Genomic DNA, 22,255 nt, shown 5'->3' with positions numbered 1-22,255 from the left:
ATTTGTAGAAAAATACACATGTATTTTTGAGACGATAAAGATAAGGCAAAAGGTGTGCACTTGCATTAATATAAAGGATTTGTCTTTTGAAATTAGTGCGAGAGAAAAGAGCAAGAGGGACTGAAATGATATGCTATGATCATGTTTGTGTGTGTGTTTAAAATGTCAGTAGGTAGCAGGCAATGGTGAGATTGCTGTCAACTGAAGCAGACATTTTCTGAATAAACATACAGTAGGATCCAGTTGCCATGTAACCATCACAGTTTTCAACAAGTCATTTTTGCACCTGTTACAGAAATGGAGAGTATCCTCCTCTGCAACATACACCAAAAAAGATGACAATATTGGAACATTTATGAATTCACCTATCCAGTTCAGTGTTCATCTGCGTACAATGTAAAGAGGCATGGACCCACAGCTCAGTGAGACTTATGTGTAGTTATAACAGAAACATATTTCATCCAATCATCCAGTCTCACCCCCTCCTCTATATGATGAGGGCTAGCGTCCAGGCTGGGGGTCAGGCCCTTTGTCGCCTCCAGTGGTCGAGGAGGTGGAGATGCTGTTGTGTTGGATGGCCTGCGGTTGAGACCCAGGATCTACAGGGGTGGGACTTCCTCCTGGACACACCCCTGCAGCTGGACACAGAGACAGCTGTCAATCAAAGTCATTGATCCTATGTGGATTGTCCATTCTGTGAGTGCTCCTCTGTTTGTGTTGTACGTGTGCAACAAATGGAAAAAAAAAACCTTTACAGTTCATATTAAAGAAAAAATATTTTATTTCAACAAATGAATACTGTACAGACAGGTAAAAAGACAACAATAGAAATATATGAAAATACCAACACATACCAATATTGCATCCCTTTGTTCTCTGAAGAGCAACACTTAAAACATAATGGCTGTTTCCATTTAAGCCACAAGGTGCAGTGTGTTTTTAAAAAAAAAAGGTACAGGCTCAGCTATTGAGTATTAACTTTAGCCTGCCTGGAGTGCAAGATAGGCATGTATTTAGTTCCATGTATTTCAAATACCATCATGGCCAGGGTAAACTATGGAGTTATTTTTACCACATGTTTTTGCATGTGGTAAGGTACAGTTTTAGTTTTTCCTGTGCGTTGAGGGGTTATAACAACACAAAATGTCACCATAGAGCATTCCCTTATATGCAAATATAAGGCATCTGGATTATACCCTCAGTGGTGGATGGAGATGATTGGTATCAGGCATCTGGAAAAGCTGCTGACATTGCTAGAGAAGGGTGCAGGGTGGGTAGAGGGGTTTTACTCACTGGGGTACCCCTGTGTCTCTCTCTGCCGGGCCGTGACAGGACAGTCCTTGTGGGTGAGCAGAATCTGCTTCAATTGACCCACCTCCGACCTCAGTGACGTCACCTCATTCTGGAAACACAGAGAAATGAGCATCCTTGAACTGAAGGTTACATTTTTGTGCACACTTAGTTAGTTAATGGAGTGTGTCCCACCTGTAGCTGCAGGTTTGTGTGCGTCAGCTCTTCAGCTTTCTTCTCCAGCGACGACACCCACACTTTCCTTTTCTGTCGGCAGCGCGTGGCCGCAGCTCGGTTACGTTCCAGAAACTTCTGCCTGCGCTCATCTGGGTCCTGCTCTGCTGACCTCCTGCGACGGTTTCCTCCGCTTCCTCCTCCACCGCTGCAGCTACCACCTGCCTGCATTGCATGCTGGGAGGGCTGCATTTGCTGTGGCACAGGTGATTGCTGTAAACAAATAACATTTTTCAAGTTGCTGCACTGCAACTGACTGCAGAAATATGAATGAGGTGTTGTTTGTGACATCATTAAGCTCAGTAAATATAAAGCATCGCACCTGTGCAGGAACAGACAGTGGAGGCGAGCCCTGGTGCAGGTGGGAAGGCGGTGATTGGTGAGCCTGAGCATGTGGTATGTTGGCTGGCTGGTGAAGCTGGTGGCTTTGCGGGCTGCCTAAGTGCTGTGGAGGTGGGGCATGGCATCGCTGTTGGTAGGTGAGGGGTGGAGCTTGAAGCTGTGGATGATGATGATGATGATGATGTGGTTGGTGGTGGTGTTGTAGTGGAGGTGCCTGGTGGCGTTGTGACATCATCTCCATCATATGACCCATGGGTGTCACAGGGTTGTTGATGGTGACCATTCCGGGGTGGTGTTGTTGGTAATGATGGCCCATCGTCTGTTTGGATCTCTAAGGGGAGATAAAAATATTTAAAGATTACAGATTAAAAATGTAAGTGATTTTATAATTACTTTTCTTCCATATTTAAATATACAGTTGTGAAAAGTTAAAAAAAAGTGTTGGCATCACTTTGGCTGTGAGCAACTGATTCATAATTCAGTACACCCGCAAAATGTCCTGTATATTTTCATGTCCTTGCAATCATTTTTTGTATTTCATACACACAGTGATACAAACAGAAGGAAAAAGAAAAAAACTGTACACAGAGAGAATGGGTGGTATTTTTTCTTAATGGAAAGATAAACACTGTGGTCACTGGAGCTTCAATAATTGGCATCCTCATTATAACTATATGACTATATTTTCACATCCTCTCATCTAAACTGCACATTCCACGCTTTACTACGGCCTCTAGGAATGATAGAGCGGAACCAAATTCAACCCTGAGATAGATCTAAGACTGGTATTGATCATTAGAAGATTAAAGGAGAACAGGGTTAGTCAGTTCATCAATTACTCAATCAATAGAAAATTAATCTACAGCTATTGTTGTAACTGATTAATTGTTTCAAGTCTTTTTGAAACAAAAACACTAAAAACTCTCTGGTGGCAGCTTTCCTAGTGTGAAGGACAAAACAAGATGTTTTAAAGACAAAACCACTGATCAAGGAAATAATCAGCAGATTAATGCATGATGAAAATAATCATTTGCTGCAGGCTTTAAAAAAAACTACAGGAAAACGAGTAATTGTATCTGGTTTCCAAATCGCCAGGTGCATGCTGGGATGTACAGGTCCAAGATTCCAGTGACATTAAATCGTGACTTACTGCAAAAATAAAATATCTACAGTGTTATTAATGGAAACTGCTGTTTAATTTCTAAACATAAACATCTTTTTATGTACCAATTAATAAACTTTTGTACTAAAAACAAATACATTATGTTTCATTTAGATATTGCCTCTCACTGTCACTATATTTCTCATTAGGTTACTCAGCCATGTTTGAGTTGACACGTGATAAACTAAGCAGTATGTATCAACAGCTTGTGATTTAACATCTCTGTCACACTGTTTGGGGTGTGTTTGACCACCACAAATAGCTAAATTAGTAACAGCAGCCTACAAGCCACTTCAGGTCATACAAGCCTAACATACTGTATTTTTCGTTAGCTGACCTGCTTTCTAGGTACTCACAGTATCCTTCATCTATAACAGCAAAACGTCTCCAAATTACAAAACCGATACAGTAAGAGACCGCTCTCACAATCCCCCACTTTAGTCCTCCATCATTTTCTCCTAATCATCCGCAAGCGTGAAGACAACTGTAGATAAGAAGGATAATATGTTCTAATAAATGCTGCCGTCTGCAGTTTGATACCTTCACACTTGATCATTCCCTCATATCATCTGACTAAACAGACTGTAAGAGCTAAATTAAACCTCATCTCACCTTTCTCCTACACTCAGCAGAGGAGAAGGAGAACGGGAGAGGTCATGTTTGGAGCATGACATCACCCCTCCCTCTATCTCCCTCCCTGGCAATATTGCTATCTGCTCCCTGTTACACAATATTTCTTTAAGAGAAGAAGCTGACCCCCTCCCCCTCACCTCTCGACCATTCAGAGACGAAAAAAGGGAGCACATTTAGCGGCTGCCAAGGATGAGGTCACCGGGCTGTCTGTGCCAGCTTTACCAGCCAGCCAGGCTGCCAGTCAAACACACACGCACAGCCGCACACACACATACACACACCGAGCAGGACGGGACACGAGTATTTCAGCTCTGTTTACTACATAGAAACACCCTGACACTGGGGCCTGTGATTACATCATGGGTCTCCTTGGCCTGGATGACACACCACGTTGATATTTCTGTCTGGTTGGATCAGTTAATGAAGACACAAAACCGTACATGAAACCCTGATCCACTTGTCGAACGTTTACTTTCCATTTGAGCTGACCGTGGAGTTACTGTGCAACAGAGGCATGTTAATATGCCGTCTGTGGTTTCACAGAAGCAGAGTCATGTTTCACACCTTGGTAATGCGGCTAACAAGACTAAATTACGACATATATATATATACATATACATATAATAGTAAGTATAGAAAAGTGTATGTGTGTGTGAGAACAAGAGAATGAAAGAGGTTCAGATTTTAACTTGAGTGGCTCTGAAACCTGAAACCACTTTTCATTAAGTCATGACCTGTGTGTGTGTGTGTGTGTGTGTGTGTGTGTGTGTGTGTGTGTGTGTGTGTGTGTGTGTGTGTGTGTGTGTTGAATATGTGCAGATGTGAGGCGATTTCACAGTTTTCCCTTTGAAGTTGCTTTTGATAGCACACATACTTTTAACAATTCATACTACATGCACCTAGAAAGAGGAAATGTAAAATGTATAAGAGGGGAGATCGAGAACATGGTGACACAAGGAAAATAAAACAACCAAGAAAGTCAGGGAGAGCGTGTAGATCGTGACTTCCTGTGGCGTGTGTGTGACTGTGTGTGTGTGTGTGTGTATTCAAGTGTAGAGTTACTCTGTTTCCTGTCTATCCTGATTACAAAGAAATAAGCAAAAGGCAGAACTTGTGGAAGAGTGTGAGCCATTGCATCAGTTTGCCAATACATAGGACATTTTCTGAAACACACAAAATATCAGTTTCAGATCATTCGTCTCATCCTGAATACTTATTTTTTAATTATGACTTTTCTGTGTGCAATAAAAAATGGTTCTGCTCATCATAAGAGTGGTGTTTTTTCAGTGGTAAAAATTTAAGATTAAAGTAATGTGGAAATAATTCAATCTTCAGAAGGAGTGAGAAAGATGTGCTTAAAAATGAAAAGGAGGTTAAACGCTTCAAAACTGAGTGACTGGAAACTAAAGATAAGTCTGATAATGTTCAATATTTTTCTTGTTGTCAACAATCTTATAAAAAACAAAAGCAAACATTATGTCTGGCAATTCATTTCAACTTAAGATGTACATCTTTAAGAAGTGGCCATGAATACATACTTTTCTATACTGTTTCTTAAAACTTACTAAAACAGCTGGACACTTTACTCAAAAAGGATAAGTAGGACATTTGGGACTATTTTTGGCGGCAGATTTGGTGCATTAGTAAGTATTTTCACCTTGGCGTTTGGGGGATGTTCATGGTAATGAAGGAACATGTTACCCAATGCAGCAGTGCTATACCATGGTGTGTTTTTAATCATTTTTTGGACAACAATGGAGCACTATGGCACAGAGGAATGAGCTATATCACGTCTTTTGTTTGCTTTTTACGAGGATCAATCCATTGCAGGTGTTGGTCCTTTAATGGTATTTGTTAACAATAAATACAGGATATTGCCAGACTTATCCTTTACTATAAACATTCAGCAGATCATACAGACGGCGCCTTTAACGAGGCATAATGTTATTACCAGAGGAGGAAGGACTAATCTACAAACACAGGAAGAAAATATCTGCTTCAAACTGATTGGTCTGTACCTGCGGCGAGGAACAGGAGGGGTTGTGTACAGGACCTGGTATACCCATTACACAAGACATCTGCTTCTCCATCTGAAGAAGAGAAAAAAAAATGGACACAAAAATAACCTTTCAACCGTGACAAGAAAAAGCTTCAGCAGGCACTTAACCTAAGTATGAAGAGTTCCCCACAGGGTCACATCCATCTGGAGTTTGACACTTGTAATTAATTCATTGACAAGAGTGAAGTGAATTTTTCTGTCAGCCATGAATATTTCTAACTCGAGGATCTTGACCACTTTGGTCACTATACGCGCATCTATAAATCATAATGCACGCATGTCTGAAGGCAACTGTATGTGTGTGTGAGCCTGAGCATGACGGACCTGGTCTCCCATACTTACGGGCATGTGCTGAGCAGATGCCCCTTGCATGGCGGGGTCTGGCAGGGTGCCAGGCAAGGAGGCTGCCAGCGGTTGTCTGTGTCTGTTCCGCATGTGGAGGAGGGAGGACAGCGGCCCAGGAACCGGCCTGTGGTCAGCCACAGAGGGAGAGAGAGAGAGAAAAAGAGAGGGATGGGTTATGCCAGAAAGCTACCCACAGCTAAAGTTTCACTAATCTGGGTTCACAGAGATGCGCAAGTTGAAACATTTATAACCAACTTAATGGCAGATGGAGGTTAGACTGAGATAGATGAACATAGATTTTAAAAAAGTCTGGATGGATAAAATGATGACAGTAATTGAAGAAATAGTAGAAAAGGGATTAAGTTAAAATCAACTTGATGTAACCCTTAAAAAAACTTGATACAACACAAACTCAAAAAGAAAAAAACCCTGCCCTGCATATCTTCTTACTTACTCCAAGTAGTATGTAGCCAGGGAATAAGCATTCAGATCCTTCACTTAAGTAAAAGTACCAGTTCAGCACTATAAAATTACTCCATTAAACATTTTACCCAAGTAAAAATACCCTGCCCCTGTGGTCATCATGTGATAATATATATCATTATTAGGCTGTTAATACTGATGCGCAAGTAGCATTTTACAGTTACAGTTGTAGCAGGTCCAAGTGTGACTAGTATTAACTGCTTTACAAACAGTTAGGCAGTTTAATCAGTAGTTGGGCCCACTCCAAAGGGTCAGAAGATAAATCTGGGGGGTCGTGAGATGATTAATGGCTTAGGATAGAAGAAAAAACAAAATTTGCTACACAAATTTGTATTCATGTTTGGACTTCTCTTTAGTCTTTGCTTGAAATACTAGGTGATTTGACCATGTTGTGTCTCAAACAGACATTTAAATGAAACCATCTGAGATATTTAGAGGAGAAATCACTGTTATTGACATCTGAGACATGATAAGGGCCCCTACTAGAGACTTTGTTTTTGAACACATGTGAAAAAGGTTGGACACCACTGGTTGAATCAAAGTACATTGTGTTTTACATACTAATCCAATTTTATAAATGTAAAATCTTAATCTGGAAAATAAGTAGTAACTAAAGCTGTCAGATACATTTAATGGAGTAAAAAGTCAATCATTTTCTATAAAATAATAGTAATGAAGTAGAAGTATGAGGAAGCAAAAAACTGGATACACTTAAGTAAGTACAAATACCTCAAAACTGTACTTACAGTATTGGAGTAAATACAAAATAATCACTTGACACCACTGAAGATTTCCATCTCACAGATTTCTGCCTCTGCCCCAATACAAAAGCGATGATTGAAATTTTGTATGTGGTGTAAGCAACATATAAAGCAAAAGTTATATTTTAGGAACAAAAGCAATGTGTCTTTTCAGAAACAATGTTACTGTGTCAATGTGAAGGTTTCTTCATAACTACTTTCTACAGATCTCTAATCCTTTAAAAACGGTTAAGACTGTGTTGTGCGGATTATCCAGAATACCATGGACACTGACTGTTGCTGTTGAACTTTTTAAATGTAAATTCTCAATACTGTGAAAGGGAAATTTCAGGTAAATATTTAAAAAACCTAAAATCTAGACAATCTCCAAAGCTGCAAAACCGCAAGAAGTAAGTGAGAAAATATGCTGTTATTTCATTTGGGTGAACAAACACTCACAAATAAATCTGGACAAAAGCATCCACTGAATGAAAAAAAAAAAGAAATTGTTATTGTATATGAGTTAAGTGTAAACAGAGGGTCGAGGTGAAGCAATGATAATGGAAAACATGATGAGACGAGAAAAAAATGGAAAGAAAACAGATATGGAAAAACGTGACAGCTTGAGAGGGAGGAGAGAAGCTGAGGGATCACAGCGGGGGATGGAGAGACCCGGGATGCCATGTGCTGACCTAACCGCTCTGGCTATCAGCCAATCGGACAGAGTGGGCCTCCGTGGCCGTGCTGAGGTCATCGGTAATGATGTCATCACTGAATCTGTGGTATGCGGCCCATTTAACGTACAACAAAGTACAGACAAACCATAACAGCGTTTCCTAATGTAACCACAACAGTTCAACCGGGCCAACAGCCAGACACGCAGAGACCAGGTTGCTATGGAAACTAGCGGTAAACACCGGGAGGAAACAGTCAGACACCCAATCCACGGTTCATTTAGCAACCCTTAGCTGGTCTCACTGCTTCACATGCTGTCTGGATTCAGCTGGCAGTGATTTATTGTACCATAATTGACTGTCAACTCACTCCTCACTGTCCTGTCATGTCCCGTCTGCTCCTGGACAGATGTTTGGAGCTTATTATGTCATTGACTCACTTCTGGTCTCTTGACTCATCTAATCAGCTACAAAGATGTGACAGGGACTTTGTCTATTTAGAGTTTGTGATAGAGCTGCAACGATTAGTTGATTAATCGCATAGTTGATTGACAGAAAATTAATTAAATATGGCAAATCTCGCTGATTCTAGATGCTTAAAAGTGAAAATTTTCTGGTTTCTTCAGTCTTCTATAATAGTAAATTGAATATCGAGGAATCATCTTGGCTTTTGGGAAACTGTGACCAACATTTTTCATTATCATTTTATAGCCTGAACAATTAATCGATTTATCGAGGAAATAATCAGCAGATCGATAATGAAAATAATCTGCAGGCTTTTTTTTTTTTGGTATGTGTCACAAATGTGAGGCACCTAGGTGGCAACGCTAACCATGTATTCACAACATCCCCAGTTTGAGTCTGGCTGGGAACCTTTGTTGCATGTCACTCCCCACCTCTCTACCCCCTCATTTCCTGCCTGGCTCTACTGTCTGCACTCCTCTAAAGGTATCAAATGGCCAAAAAATATTTGAAAATATACAAACAAACAGAGCTGAGTTACAAATATGATAGTGTTAAAGACTAAATTTTCTGGGAAAAGTGTTCTCACAGCTAAGAATTTGATGGTGCAACATCTAAAATACTTGAAATAAGCGGAAGGCTTTGAAATGTCACAATGGAAGTGCTGAAAGAAGTTTCAGACACTGAATAAAGTTGAATTGTTAATTTAACCGATATGATATGAATTTGAGAAAAATTACAATAAAGCAAAAACTGTTTTCGTTCTTTTTTGGTACCGTCCTCTGTTTTGTCTTCGGCAGTCTTCCAAAAAGTCCTAAACATGTATCTTATTATCTACTTAAAGTTCAATTACAAAATGTGCACATCAGATTAAAATTGTGAAATGTGTAAATGATGCAAATGTAATCTACATGACATCAATGGTTTACATTTTAACAGTTTAAGATCTACTTGTATTGCCAACAACAGCATTTTTTTTATTCCCTAAAGTCATATGGAAATTTAATCAGTGGTTGGCTGAATAAATTAATTTAGACAATACAAAAATATCACAAAACAGGCTTTCCTCATCAAACAGCATGCTATAATTAAAACTGGTGTGAAATATCTCATTAAACCCGCAGTATGTACTTATAATCAGACATGCAGATGACCGAGTGTCTACCGAGTGTCTACAGAGTTCCACAAAATGCAAAGTTACAATGTCAGGATAAAGGAAAGCAGCTGGTGGGAGCTGGTTAGATGAAAGACAGGAACTCCTCTAATCTGTCTGTTGGACTGTGTGATAACCAGGGAGCCGTGGAAGCTGCACAGGCGCTCAGAGACTGCAGTCTGGTTCGGAGTCTTTCACAAACATAACAGGGGCAGTGGTTGGATGGTGGAGTGGTAGTGTCTGTGGGTTTGAGTTGGGTGTTAACCAGCAGTTTTGGATCCCTCTTGCTATAACTTTGTTCTCTCGGTCAATTGATGTTTGATTTTTTTTTCTCACCTCCTTTTCATTAGTGCAGTGATAAATTATGCAGGAGGAAATGCCAGTCTGTGCCAGACAGAATGAGTTATAATACCTCCAAAACAGGATGGGCGAGACAGTGTGAAAGAGAAGGAGAAAAAGTGAGAAAAGGCAACTTTAAATGGAATATGTGTGTGTGTGTGTGTGTGTGTGTGTGTGTGTGTGTGTGTGTGTGTGTGTGTGTGTGTGTGTGTGTGTGTGTGTGTGTGTGTGTGTGTGTGTGTGTGTGTGTGTGTGTGTGTGTGTGTGTGTGTGTGTGTGTGTGTGCAATAACCATACTCACCCTGAGTGTGAGAGGGTGGAAGGAGCCTGGGTGATGACTGATCCGGACTGGGAGGAGGCGATAGTTTGCTGGGCAGCCAGGCTGCAGCTAGGGCCCATCGTGGGGCCATGGGACTGGGTGTGCTGCAAGGGATGGGTCTGGGGATGGTGCAGCTGTGGCTGGGGATGTGAGTGCTGAGGCTGGGGTGGGTGCTGGAGCTGAAGCTGGGGTTTGAGCTGGTGCTGGTTCATACAGGACGGCCCATTATGAGAAAGCGTCTGTGGGGAGAAGCGGGAGCGACAAACAGCTGGGACCATTTTGAATTTATAGGGCGATATCTAATGTTCGTCACACATACGTGAGGGGTGTATTTTGTCATGATGGTGTGTGTGCATGCATGTGTTTTTTCAGGTGTTTGTGTTTGATAAGTAGCTGTTTAATTTACTGGGGAGAATGCGATTGCCTGGTGTGTCTTTCCTGCGGCAGGTCAGATTTCTGCAGTCGTCTAATTGAGTCTGACTGCTTTTATCTACCTCACACTCATCTGTCACTCAAAACACTACCCTGACAGACCTCACAAGCAAAGACTTATCAGCAATAAGGCACAATTCAGCATTCTTGCTTTCTGTTCCTTTTGGGATCAGCCAAAGTAGCCAAAAAACAAGTAAATCTGCTTGATTTTGGTGTATATTTTTCTGTAAAATGTACCTGTTTGTTCTTTTCCTCCTCTTGTGCCTGCAGAAACTCCTCCTCTATCTCCTTGAACAGACCAACCTCTTCACAGTTTTGCAAAAATCGGGTTGGCGTCGGAGTCTGGTCTGAAAGTATTAAATGTAAAAAGAAAAAGAAAACACATAGGTGGGGTTAACATTCATGTATCGCTGCACTTTTGTCACAATAGTCTATTGCCGTCCAGGTTGTAATGCCAAAAGGAGAAGAGAGTCTCCTCTGAGCCACACTCTGTCTCTGTCTGTGATAACATCTGTCTGTCTATTAGAGTTGTCTAAACATGCAGGGGTCAAAGGTCAGCTGGGCTCTTTGTTTGGACATGAGATTTCCTGCAGGAGGCGTGACAGGCTGCAGGACAGAGAGAGAGAGAGAGAGAGAGAGAGAGAGAGAGAGAGAGAGAGAGAGAGAGAGAGAGAGAGAGAGAGAGAGAGAGAGAGAGAGAGAGAGAGAGAGAGAGAGAGAGAGAGAGAGAGAGAGAGAGAGAGAGAGAGAGAGAGAGAGAGAGAGAGAGAGAGAGAGAGAGAGAGAGAGAGTGTCTGGAGAGGTTAGACAACAGCTCTGATGTTTACGTCCAGACAGCCATCTCTAATCTCTATGGTTCCAGAATGTGTCATGTGACAGTGTTTGGACCACGAATCTCTACAGTGGGTGGATCATTCTTTGTAATATGCACTTTTTTCTGCATTGTTTACTATGATTCACCCATGGTAAATGCATGATGACTAAAGCTACTTGTAACGCATTCAGCATGCATTCTTCATTAGCATTTTAACTGCGTTCATATTGACTTTTAAACATTATTAAACATAACTAAATAGGTATACTGAAGAAAAGTTGTCTCAAATAGTTGTGAGATTATTATTTGTCTTCAAATGACTGCAAATCTGCTCTATGTTTTTAATTTTAATATCTAACTGTATTAAGAACCACATAATCGATCATTCACTACAAGAGCTTATCTACATTTTTTAAACTTTTGGACCAAATTTTTCAAAATTCTGATTATCATTGCAAAAAAGCATCTAAAGCAGCATTATAGCCATCATGGGACACGCAAACTCCCAGATGAATCCTAACATAATTAAATCCTCTTTGGGTAAGCAGCTCTTCAAGGCAGGATGACCAATTACCTATTCACTTGTGGGGAAAATTAAGCCTGAAGAGTTAACAAAATTAGTTTGAAAAGTCAGGGGATTTCATAGTTTTACAGTTTTTATTTAACTGTCCATTAGATATTTATTCAAATATATACCCTCTTCCCTTTGTTAAATCAAATTAGGTCTACACCGATGGTGATATCAGTAAGTTTACTCTTATCTGATGGAGTAAGTTGTACATGTTGCAACGTGAGCGGCTCTGTTTCACAGCAACGACTATGTGAGGAAAGAAAGCTTGTATTGAGCTTATCTGATTTCATACTGTATAACATAGCGTCATAATTTTTTCACCAAGCACTGCTTCTGAAAAGAGGGAACCACGTACGCATACAAACAAAACCCAAACAGCTGCCAAACTGAATGACATAGAGCACGTTTAAGTGGTGTAAAGAAAATAAACTGTGATGTTTTATTTTCTCTGTGTGGCTGCCGGTTTCTTCTGTGCACTCCTACCTGTAAAAGCCGTATCCGCCTTGATGGAGGAGAACTTGAGGGTCATCTCATGTTTGTGTCTGTGGATGATCAGATGCTCCTCTAACTGGAAGCGCTGCAGCACACCGACAGAGTGAGAAAGACATGAAGAGATGCGTGCAGCTGTGCGACATGACACATGGGATGAAATGTTCTGTTAAATCAGCTGATGCTTCTTTGTCATAATGATCTTAGTCAGTTAAATATTTATCACTCTAGGTGATCATTATCAGCTTAAACATAGACTGTGCATATACTCCCTTATGAGTTGAACTCATATAATTACATTTATACTTTTCCACAAATACATAACCATGCTGATACTGACTTTTCTACAACAATCAAGAATTTTGTTACATTTATAATAAATGATTTTATACTGTCAGGTTCAATAATCAAGTTTGATAATGATACTTAAAGCTGCATTGATTAGTCAATTAATCCAATAGTTGCCAACTATTAAATTAATCACCAACTATTTTAATCATTCGGTTAATCATTTTGAATTAATTTTTAAGAAAACAAGTGCAGACTCTCTGATTCCAGCTTCTCAAATGTGAATATTGTCTGGTTTCTTTAGTCCTCTTTTTAATATGAGTAAACTGAATGTCTTTGGGTTGTGAATTGTTGGTCAAGAAGAAAAGAGATTATTCACTATTGTGGGACACAATGATTGACATTTTTCCTTTTTATGAACCAAACAGCTAATGGATTAATCGAGAAAATAATCAACCAATTAATCTTAATTGCAGCCCTAATGATAATCACTTGTGCAACATTATTTTGTTGTAGCCATTACATAAAAAACACACACTGTAACCAACTGACCTGAGAGCAGCCCGGGGCCACGCACACATAAGGCCTTTCCTGTTTGTCATTCATGTCATACACAAACCTGCACAAACAAACAGAGAGTGAAATGAACATATTAATCTACTACATATCCATATTGTACAATAGGTGGGGAAGTATCTCTCTCAGGTCACTGTTACTGTATGATTATTTCATCCACAAGGCAGCCTGTAGTTCTCTGTTCTATATTCCTGTTTAAACACAGACAATGCCCTCAGATAAATCACACGGTCTAGGCTAGTATGATACAGTTATCCTCCTATTATCATGCCTTTACTGTGGAAGCCGCGCTTAATGAGGTAGATGCCAAAGCTGATGGATGTTTTTGCCCTGAGACACAACATTATCTTGAGGAAAATGATCCCTCTGGTGCCAGTGGGAGTGCAAACACTGGCTTGGGTTCGGGCAGCACTGCTGTATAGGTAGTCCTTTTTATTAGAACAAGTTGTACAATACACACAATCTGTTTTGTGCTTTTAATAACTTTTATTACTCATTACCAATAATATGTAAGCATCAAAACAGCTATATATATAACACAATCAAGATCCTTACTTTTCATGGTTATTATGTGGCAAGGCGCTTAGTGTAGTGCAATTGTTTCAGCCTGCAATTAGGCTTTCATCGGGCATCAGTTAATAATACGAGTGTGATGAAAGGATGCATGCCCGCCGTGCCTTACATAAAAATCAAGTCATCATAGGATAAAAATATCAACACAAATGCAGAATGGAGCACAATAATAAACCCACTTGCAGCGCGTTAACCCAGGCTTGACCCAGTTAGCTCTTCAGTGGAGATATTAAGCCAGTGATGGGGGGTAATTATGACTTATTTGAAGCGCTACTGCAGCAGGCCCTTCATTTTCCACCAGGAGTGATGGAGGCCTGCAACTCCCTGACCTCAGGCATTCCTCTGAGCTGTGTTTCACCTACACAAGATTCACACACAAGAGGTCAAACCGGGCAACCCCTCCTTAACTTTTCATTCTCGTTGTAGGCCTACAGTGCACTCACTGATAACTGTAGTGATCAAGAGGAAGTTGTCAATTTTGGGTAGAGATGATGGTGATGAGAAGTTTGTTAAATATTTGGTCATCAAAGTGATCAAATCCGAAGTTAAGACGACACGTTTGACACATTCACAGGGGTGAACTCTGAAAGTTTGAGTTTGCGTGAGTGCTGAGAAGGCACTAAAGTGGGTCCTGATGTTATGGGAAAGAGTGAGAGCTAAAGAGAGGAGAGAGGGGGCAAAAGTACATGCTTCCATAAGAAATGGAAAGTGTGTTGGGGAGGGGTGGGGGATGGGGGTGGGTGGATAGTGACATCAAGGTGATGGAGAGGGGAATGGAAAGGGCAAGTTGGAGAGAGAGAGAGAGAGAGAGAGAGAGCGAGAGAGAGAGAGCGAAAGAGGAGGACACAATGCATGGAAGAGAGAAGGAATGATGGTGGGAGGTGGCTGAGGGAGGGCTGCACTGTAGGCCTACTCTCCGACAGGTTTGAACCTGCCTCAGCCCCCATTTTCCAACCCCTGGTAAGTAGAGGTGACTTCATAGGTGTGTGTAATGTGTACGTGAGCATGTGTGTGTGCGTGCGTTTATGTGTGTTACAGAACAGTAAGAGCAAGCAAGTGTGCAAGAGCATCCAGAACAGCAAATTTGGATAGACAGATAAATATAGATCGAAAGATAAAGATGGATATAAATCAATTAAAAACACAGGTGTCACAGTTTTACAGTTCTTATATAACTAAAGTATATTTAGTACGTTAACCTCAACTGTAGTGATAATATTTCATACTCTGATATTTCATACTTAGATATATCACTTTCTACATCTTCATCATCCTCATGTGGCACCTGACAGTTTCTACATCCCTGTCTTCTTTCAGCAGCACATGTAGGCTACTAAATGAGCAGACTCAGCACATTTCCAGCAAAACCGTCTGTCAGACTGGTTACATCAATGCAGAATGACGTCACCTCTTAATACATAAACCCAACAACAGGCCAGACAACATATTGACAATTGAAGAGGGATTAATGCCTGTGTTGGACAAAAACATCTTTGGGGGAAACTACATTGTAAGACTTTTTTCCCGCCTCCTTCTCTGTCATTGCGCTTGATCATCACAGAAATGATGATTAATCATGACACAATAAAACACATGCATAACCTAGGCAACACACAGAGCTTTTGATTACCTGCGCGCGTAATTCACCTATCCAAATGTCCAGCTTCAGGAATGATCCAATACACGTTACTTAAAAATTCTTAAAGTTCCCATGTCTGATGGATGAATGTCATCATCGAGCTCAGAGCTCATTCGGCTCAAATTGAGCAGCGGTTCTGACCAGCAAATCCTCGGACAGTGCCTGTGTGTGGATCAAGAACATGACCCGGTGTGCTTCCTTTCCTGCGGCACCGTAAAGCAACCTGTTCAACTCATAAACAAGCCCCGCACAGCTGTATGCATGGAGAGTGCTGTCACACCCCCCAAATAGACTCTCACGCTCAACCCGTCCGCCTTGTGATGAGACTTCACCGGGACAGCTCGCCAAAAAACCTCCATTTACTTCCCGGCACCGTTAGAAAAAGCACAAAACTGCGATATAGGAGTTAACAACTACTTCACGGGACTGAGGACGGCGTCCCGATATCGGCTGCTACCAATCTTCAAGTTTTTGTGAATGAAAGTAAATTGCAGTGTCTTACCTTCAAGTGGAGAGGGACAAGCGGCGCTCCAGAGAGGAACCACGTTGGACTGGAGCGAGATTACAATACGATCTATTTACAGAAGCATTACATCACCGCCCGGTGACGTCACGTGGGATTCCTGAACTTCTAAATCATTGCGGTCCCGTACAGAGAGAGAGAGAGAAAGAGAGAGAGAAGGGTTGAGGGGGGCGGGGTTACGACACCGGCCGGTAGGGGGACGGGACGGGACAGGACAGCATGCAGCAACGTGACGGGACACGGGGCAGACCGGGTGGGCGGATGAGACCCAGTATGTGTGTGTGTGTTTTTTCCCCCACTTTCAGTATGTGTCTGTCTGGAAGCGGGACGTCCCAATGTCAGTATCGAGTCAATGCGTCGAAATGAGAAAAGGCCCCAAGGTTTTTTCAAAACTTTTATAAGGGCAATGATGTATTAGTTGTGTAGATTTTGAAAACATATTGTTATGAATCATAAATGGACCTGTGATGAGGAAACATTAGTGCGCAATAATAAAAGTTTTAATAATAGCCTACATTTAATTTGTGCCGCACTTTGTATTTATAGTGAAACTCAGAGTGCTACAGTATTAAAACATAACACATAAGGTTTTCAAGCCTGTTTAAAAGAGTCCAGGGTCTGTGCTGCCCTCAGATGGTTAGGAAGGCTGGTCCACAAGCTCCATGGTGCGGAGCTTAGTACCTTCTGGGGCCCCTAGAGGAGCCAGCTGCTGGTAAGTCTGAGGGTGCAGGTGGAGGTTTGTGGTGTCATCAGTTCCTTTGGGTAGGGAGGAGTATGTCTGTTGATTGATTTATGTGTGATTGACAGCCAACCCTGAAGGAGACAGGGAGCCAATGCAATGAAAACAGAGGTGGTGTTATGCATTTTATCACTCTCATCGGGATCCTGGCAGCTGTTCTGAATGTTCTTCTTTGTCCTGAATTGATCCTGACAAATGAACCTGGATAATAATATGATTACAACTCCTCCTTACAATATCAACAAAAAAATAAAATAAAAATATATATATACATTGACAAATATTATCATTGTCATAATAATAATAAACATATATATATAAAACGTTTAATTTAACATAATAATAAACGTTTTATATATATATTTATATATACATATATAAAACGTTTATTATTATTATGACAATGATAATATGTGTCAATGTATATATATATATTTTTTTAATTTATTTATAATAATTATAAACGTTTATATATATATACATATATAAAACGTTTATTATTATTATAACAATCATCATCATAATAATAATAATACACGTTTTATATATATGTGTATATATATATATATACATACAGTACACACATATATATATATATATATATATATATATATATATATATATATATATATATATATATATATATATATAAAACGTTTATTATTATGACGATGATAATATTTGTCAATTAGCCCAAGATCTGTTTTTCATGATAGAACTAAGATTAAAAAACAAAAAAAGAAAATCATAGATTGTCCCACAACATACCAGAAATAGCATGTGAAGTAACAATCAGTGGACAAATACAATTAATAAAAACTATTACAAGAATAATAAAACACAATAGATAATAAAGCTATAAAATCTCCAAGGGTAACTTAAGAAAGAAGCTGTTGGCACTTCATAGAACTTAAAAGGTGAGTACCTGAATTTAGTTCTGCTAAAATTAGTGGTAAAATATGGGAAGTTTACAGTAAGATTAATTTGAATTCTATATAGAGATATAATTATATTTAAATGTGAGAGGAAATGTGAAGTAGTAAAACTTTTTATCAATGAATCTCATGTGATAATTATTCCCCCCTTGAAAATATGATCAATATGGTTTTCATTAGTGATATTGTAAGGCACTGTGATAGACTTGGGTTTAATGTTGCCATCCACACTCACTGCTGATCATAACCATTGTGTTGGTGATGATATCAAAAGTAATGATCACTGACACAAAGTTGTGTAAAGGGACACATTTTTTATACAAGAGCTTCACAGTTTAAAAAGTTGTTTTATAAATAATAGAATAAATGGTTTGGCAGTATTTGATAAACATTTGCTGCATTTAAGCATCTTTTTAAAATGTTTTTTGGTCAAGTTGCACTGAACACCTACAGACCCCTACACAACAACTACAGATATTATTTACAAAAACTAATGTTTCAAAACTTGTTATTTACATCATATCATAAAATCACCTAGTAACTGGGGGAATTTTGGTCATTCATATCTCTATTGAGCTAAACCATGCAGTAATATCTCTGCCATGTTTGGTCAGGCTTTCCGGTGCTCCAGCCCAGCTGGAGCTGAACGGAGGAACATGGTTTTGTTGTGGTTGAAGTGCGAAATGGGGCCAAACCCTACTGACTCATCATCCACCAATAGCCTAAAGTATGCTAATCCTAGTAGCCATGGCAACAAGGAGAAACAGGAAGTTGTGATGATGTCACTTTGTGTTTTGAGCTCTTCCCCCAGTGTGGATGTGAATCACAGAGTTCTGTTTTCAGTGAAGATAAGGGATGTTTTACAGCACGCGTGTGTTCGTGCACAGTAGAGCAACACAGTCACACTAAAATGAGTATGACGGCAGCCAGGAAGTCTCTGGCTGCTGCCCCGGAGCAGACAATGCCACTGAGATTACAGCTACCTCTATAACTCAGTGGCTATACCAGCCATTACAATCTGGCATCTTCACCTCAGCATGGCTTTTAACAGCCAGACTGGGAGCTTTAGAGAGCTGTCTGCTCACAACCTGATGTCACCTGTGGTGTAAAATGATAGTGATTTAGGTCAATGGTCAAACAAACTTTCTGACCTCAGTCCTCATGTAGCATTATCCTCACTGTGGCTATACACCACACACTTATTGACTGTCTCTATCAGTGAATGTCAGAGTAATGCTGGATTTAAAAAGTAGTTGGAAACAGATACTTTAAACAGCATCTAAGTATACAAGTTACAATCATATGATTATGTAATGCAATGGTTAAATTTATCCAGTCAAGAGTAAATCTAACCGTGTGTGTGTGTGTGTGTGTGTGTGTGTGTGTGTGTGTGTGTGTGTGTGTGTGTGTGTGTGTGTGTGTGTGTGTGTATTATGATTTTAGTCTGGTTTGCACACTGGAGTTGTTTCTTCAGTGAAAAAGGAGCGCAGCTGATAATCAGAAAATCCAGTTTGAAATCTATCCCACACTGTAACACTGTGCGCCACCCACAGACCTCAGATCAGATGACGTCATGCACCATAAACTCTCTCTGTGTCTCTCCCTTTTTCTTTCTCTCGTTCCTCTCCCTCGCCTCTCACAACACATGCTACCATTTCTAATTTACGTAATGGTGCTGGCAACTGCGTCACTGTCACAGTTCTGAAACACTATGTGTGTGTAATGAGTGTGTTTATGTTGAGTGTGTGTCTACATGTTTGTGTGTAAGCGAGAACATCTGTGTTGGGCTGGTGAAGTCACTGAATTTCTGTACTGTATGTGTGAGAGACCAGGGATGACGATGATGTCATGTTGTGTGTGTGTGTGTGTGTGTGTTTGTAATGGTCTGTACTCATTTACAGCTGCGGATCAGAGTGTATTTCATATTTTGAGTTTGTTTCATATGGCTGGGTGGACAGAGGGCGGTCAGAAAAAAAAGTGAGTGTGTTCCCAGGTCATAAGGTTGTTTGCTGAAGTCACTGGCCAGTGGTTTATGACAGGCCATTTTAACGCTCGATTAACAGGTCCAACACAGGCCAGCCGGCCCTGGTTAGCCAACCCCAGTGATTTAAGGACATTCTCCTCTCTCTGGGAGCCACACACACATACACATAAACACACTGCAAAGTTGTCTCCTCACCACTGAGCCATTATAGGGTAACATTAATCAGTAAACTTTATGGATATAATAGCTGTTGTTGTCAATGGGTTATGAAAACTGTTAGAACTTACATTTTGACACACACACACACACACACACACACACACACACACACACACACACACACACACACACACACACACACACACACAACACACACACACACACACACACACACACACACACACACACACACAGGTACTATAACACACTGACTAATTTTGGGTGATACAATCAATAATTTAAAATGCTACAAACAAAAAGTGATTTTCAAGTCTCTAAAATTTCACTTAGATCTGTTATGAAGCATTTGCAATCTAAAGAAAGCAGTGTCATGTATTATAAACATGTAAAATGTTGGATCCAGCCTATTACATCGCAATCATTTAATATATTTAATTTTTAAAAAAGGCAAGGCAAGGACAGTATTTATATAGCACATACGTGATTACACAACACACCACAGACAACAGTCAACTAGAAATACAGCAGAAGACATTTATGCTGAGCACATTACTGAAAATGAATATCCATCATTATAAAAAGAAGAGGATTTTCAGCATTTGTCCTGTTCAGAACAAGTTGTTGTCCTGTGATGCTGCTACTTGTGACACTAAGCCGCCAAGCGCTTGGTTCATCCCCACTGACCTCTATCTACACAATGTCAGAACTATTAATTGGCTAGCTCTTAAGTTTCTTTGGGACTCTTATTTAGTTTTTTGTTACTGGTTGATCCACAGACCCAGTTAAGTCTAAGTATGAATCTTAAGTAGTATATAGTACTACTAAAGCATATCTAGATGACTGCTCAATGTTCCACCAAAGACTTAAATCTTTTTATCATTGCTGTCAAGCTCTGGTGCTTTAGTAAAAGCTGTTGCACTATAAAGATCATTATGACAACATGGTAAGAAAAAAAAGTAGACAGTGTAAGACAAATATGCAGTATTTTACCTGCCATATATGATCAACATTTAAATGAAACATTATACATTCCTCAAATTCACTGATATCTCATCTTTAATTGAAGCATTCACAGTTAATCTTTAAATATCCCTTCCATACATGTTAAAGATTTATATAAAACACTTGACAATCTATAAATGTGCAAATATTGTTGTTTCACTACTGGTTACAAGATGTCTCCTACTTGACTGTATTGTTCATTCTCAGTGTGTGAGCACTGGAGGTTTCAAGTTTCTACTTCACACTTAAAAGTTAATACTGTCCCACGCTAGACTACTAACTAGTTGTGATGTCACAAATCCTGCTCGTTAGTACATACCTTAAAGTCAGATTTAGCCTGGATTAATCAGTGGGTGAAAAGAGATAATTATCTGGAAAGTAAATCAGATCCTTCAGCATAGCAGTATGGAAGCCTAAAGAGGACTATATTAAAATGACAATGCAAATTTGAAAATGAAAATGTGATTTCACGATAGTTTATTTGTCACGTGTTATTTAAATGAAAATGAAAATGAAAATGCAATAATCCAATTTGCACTTTAATTTCACTTCCTTGTATGGATGTTCTGTGACCACATTAAAATAAAAATGGAAAATCTGTTTGACATTTAATTGTTGAAGTTGCACCCAGCTGTACGGTGGACAATATTCAAATGCAGTAAGTGAAACAAAGCTCCTAGTCTATTGCATTTACATTTATGTCACCACGCTCACTTGGCATCAAAATGAAAATGCGATCTGTCAGTCATCTCCTCAAAGCAGGTCTTCAGTGAGGATGTCACTTCCTCATTCAGTGACTTGGTTCATTAACATTTACAAGTTCTACCATTGATTGTTTATAAATATGAACGATATGACAACTTTACAAAAGTGAAGCCAAAAATAACCTCATTGACAGAGATATGCCATAAATTATGTTATTCAGTTTATATAGCTATAATAAAAATAATGTAGCTTAATAAAATGTTAATTTAGACTGATCTGTTCATTTATATATATTAAAATGTGGTGATGAAGCTTCACTTTACATTCAAACTAATGTGGCAGCCACAATTATTTAATCTGTGAGACCAACATTTATCTTCAAAAAGGAATTATATGATAAACCAAAATGCTACAGAGACATTAGAGCCAGTGGGGAATTATTTAAGGGCTCCACATATCAGTTAATCAGATTATGTTCTCCCCAAGATGATGACCGACGTCAACTGGCTGACCATCTCAGGAGTTGGGCTGTTAGCAACTCAGATGACTGGAAGGTCTCACCTGCTCCTG

General features: G+C 39.7%; 1 protein-coding gene across 1 annotated transcript; it reads right to left on the bottom strand.

Moving 5' to 3' along the window:
• Positions 1-433: 433 nt before the first annotated feature.
• LOC133995935 (cyclic AMP-responsive element-binding protein 5-like) lies at positions 434-14,925 on the bottom strand. The gene is made up of 13 exons (XM_062435446.1): positions 14,892-14,925; positions 14,551-14,609; positions 14,308-14,336; positions 13,382-13,448; positions 12,536-12,629; positions 10,905-11,014; positions 10,218-10,474; positions 6,063-6,189; positions 5,680-5,751; positions 1,847-2,197; positions 1,486-1,737; positions 1,294-1,402; positions 434-638 (listed from the first exon to the last, which is right to left on the bottom strand). Exons 1-13 carry the CDS (start codon positions 14,923-14,925, stop codon positions 502-504), a joined length of 1,698 nt encoding a protein of 565 aa, XP_062291430.1. The 3' UTR covers positions 434-501.
• Between the last annotated feature and the right edge of the window lie 7,330 nt (positions 14,926-22,255).

The sequence above is a fragment of the Scomber scombrus genome, chromosome 16, assembly GCF_963691925.1.
Source record: "Scomber scombrus chromosome 16, fScoSco1.1, whole genome shotgun sequence".
NCBI lineage: Eukaryota > Metazoa > Chordata > Actinopteri > Scombriformes > Scombridae > Scomber > Scomber scombrus.
The sequence above is the reverse complement of the archived record's forward strand: the minus strand, read 5'-3'. Positions and strand labels throughout refer to the sequence as shown.

Excerpts from the sequence above, each read along its gene's own strand:
- LOC133995935 (XM_062435446.1), bottom strand. The coding sequence starts at position 14,925 with ATGGGGGCTGAGGCAGGTTCAAACCTGTCGGAGA. Across the intron at positions 14,337-14,550 it reads AACTTTCAGAGTTCACCCCT|GTGAAACACAGCTCAGAGGA; the intron begins GTGAATGTGTCA and ends AATCTTGTGTAG. Across the intron at positions 11,015-12,535 it reads GGCGGATACGGCTTTTACAG|ACCAGACTCCGACGCCAACC; the intron begins GTAGGAGTGCAC and ends TAATACTTTCAG.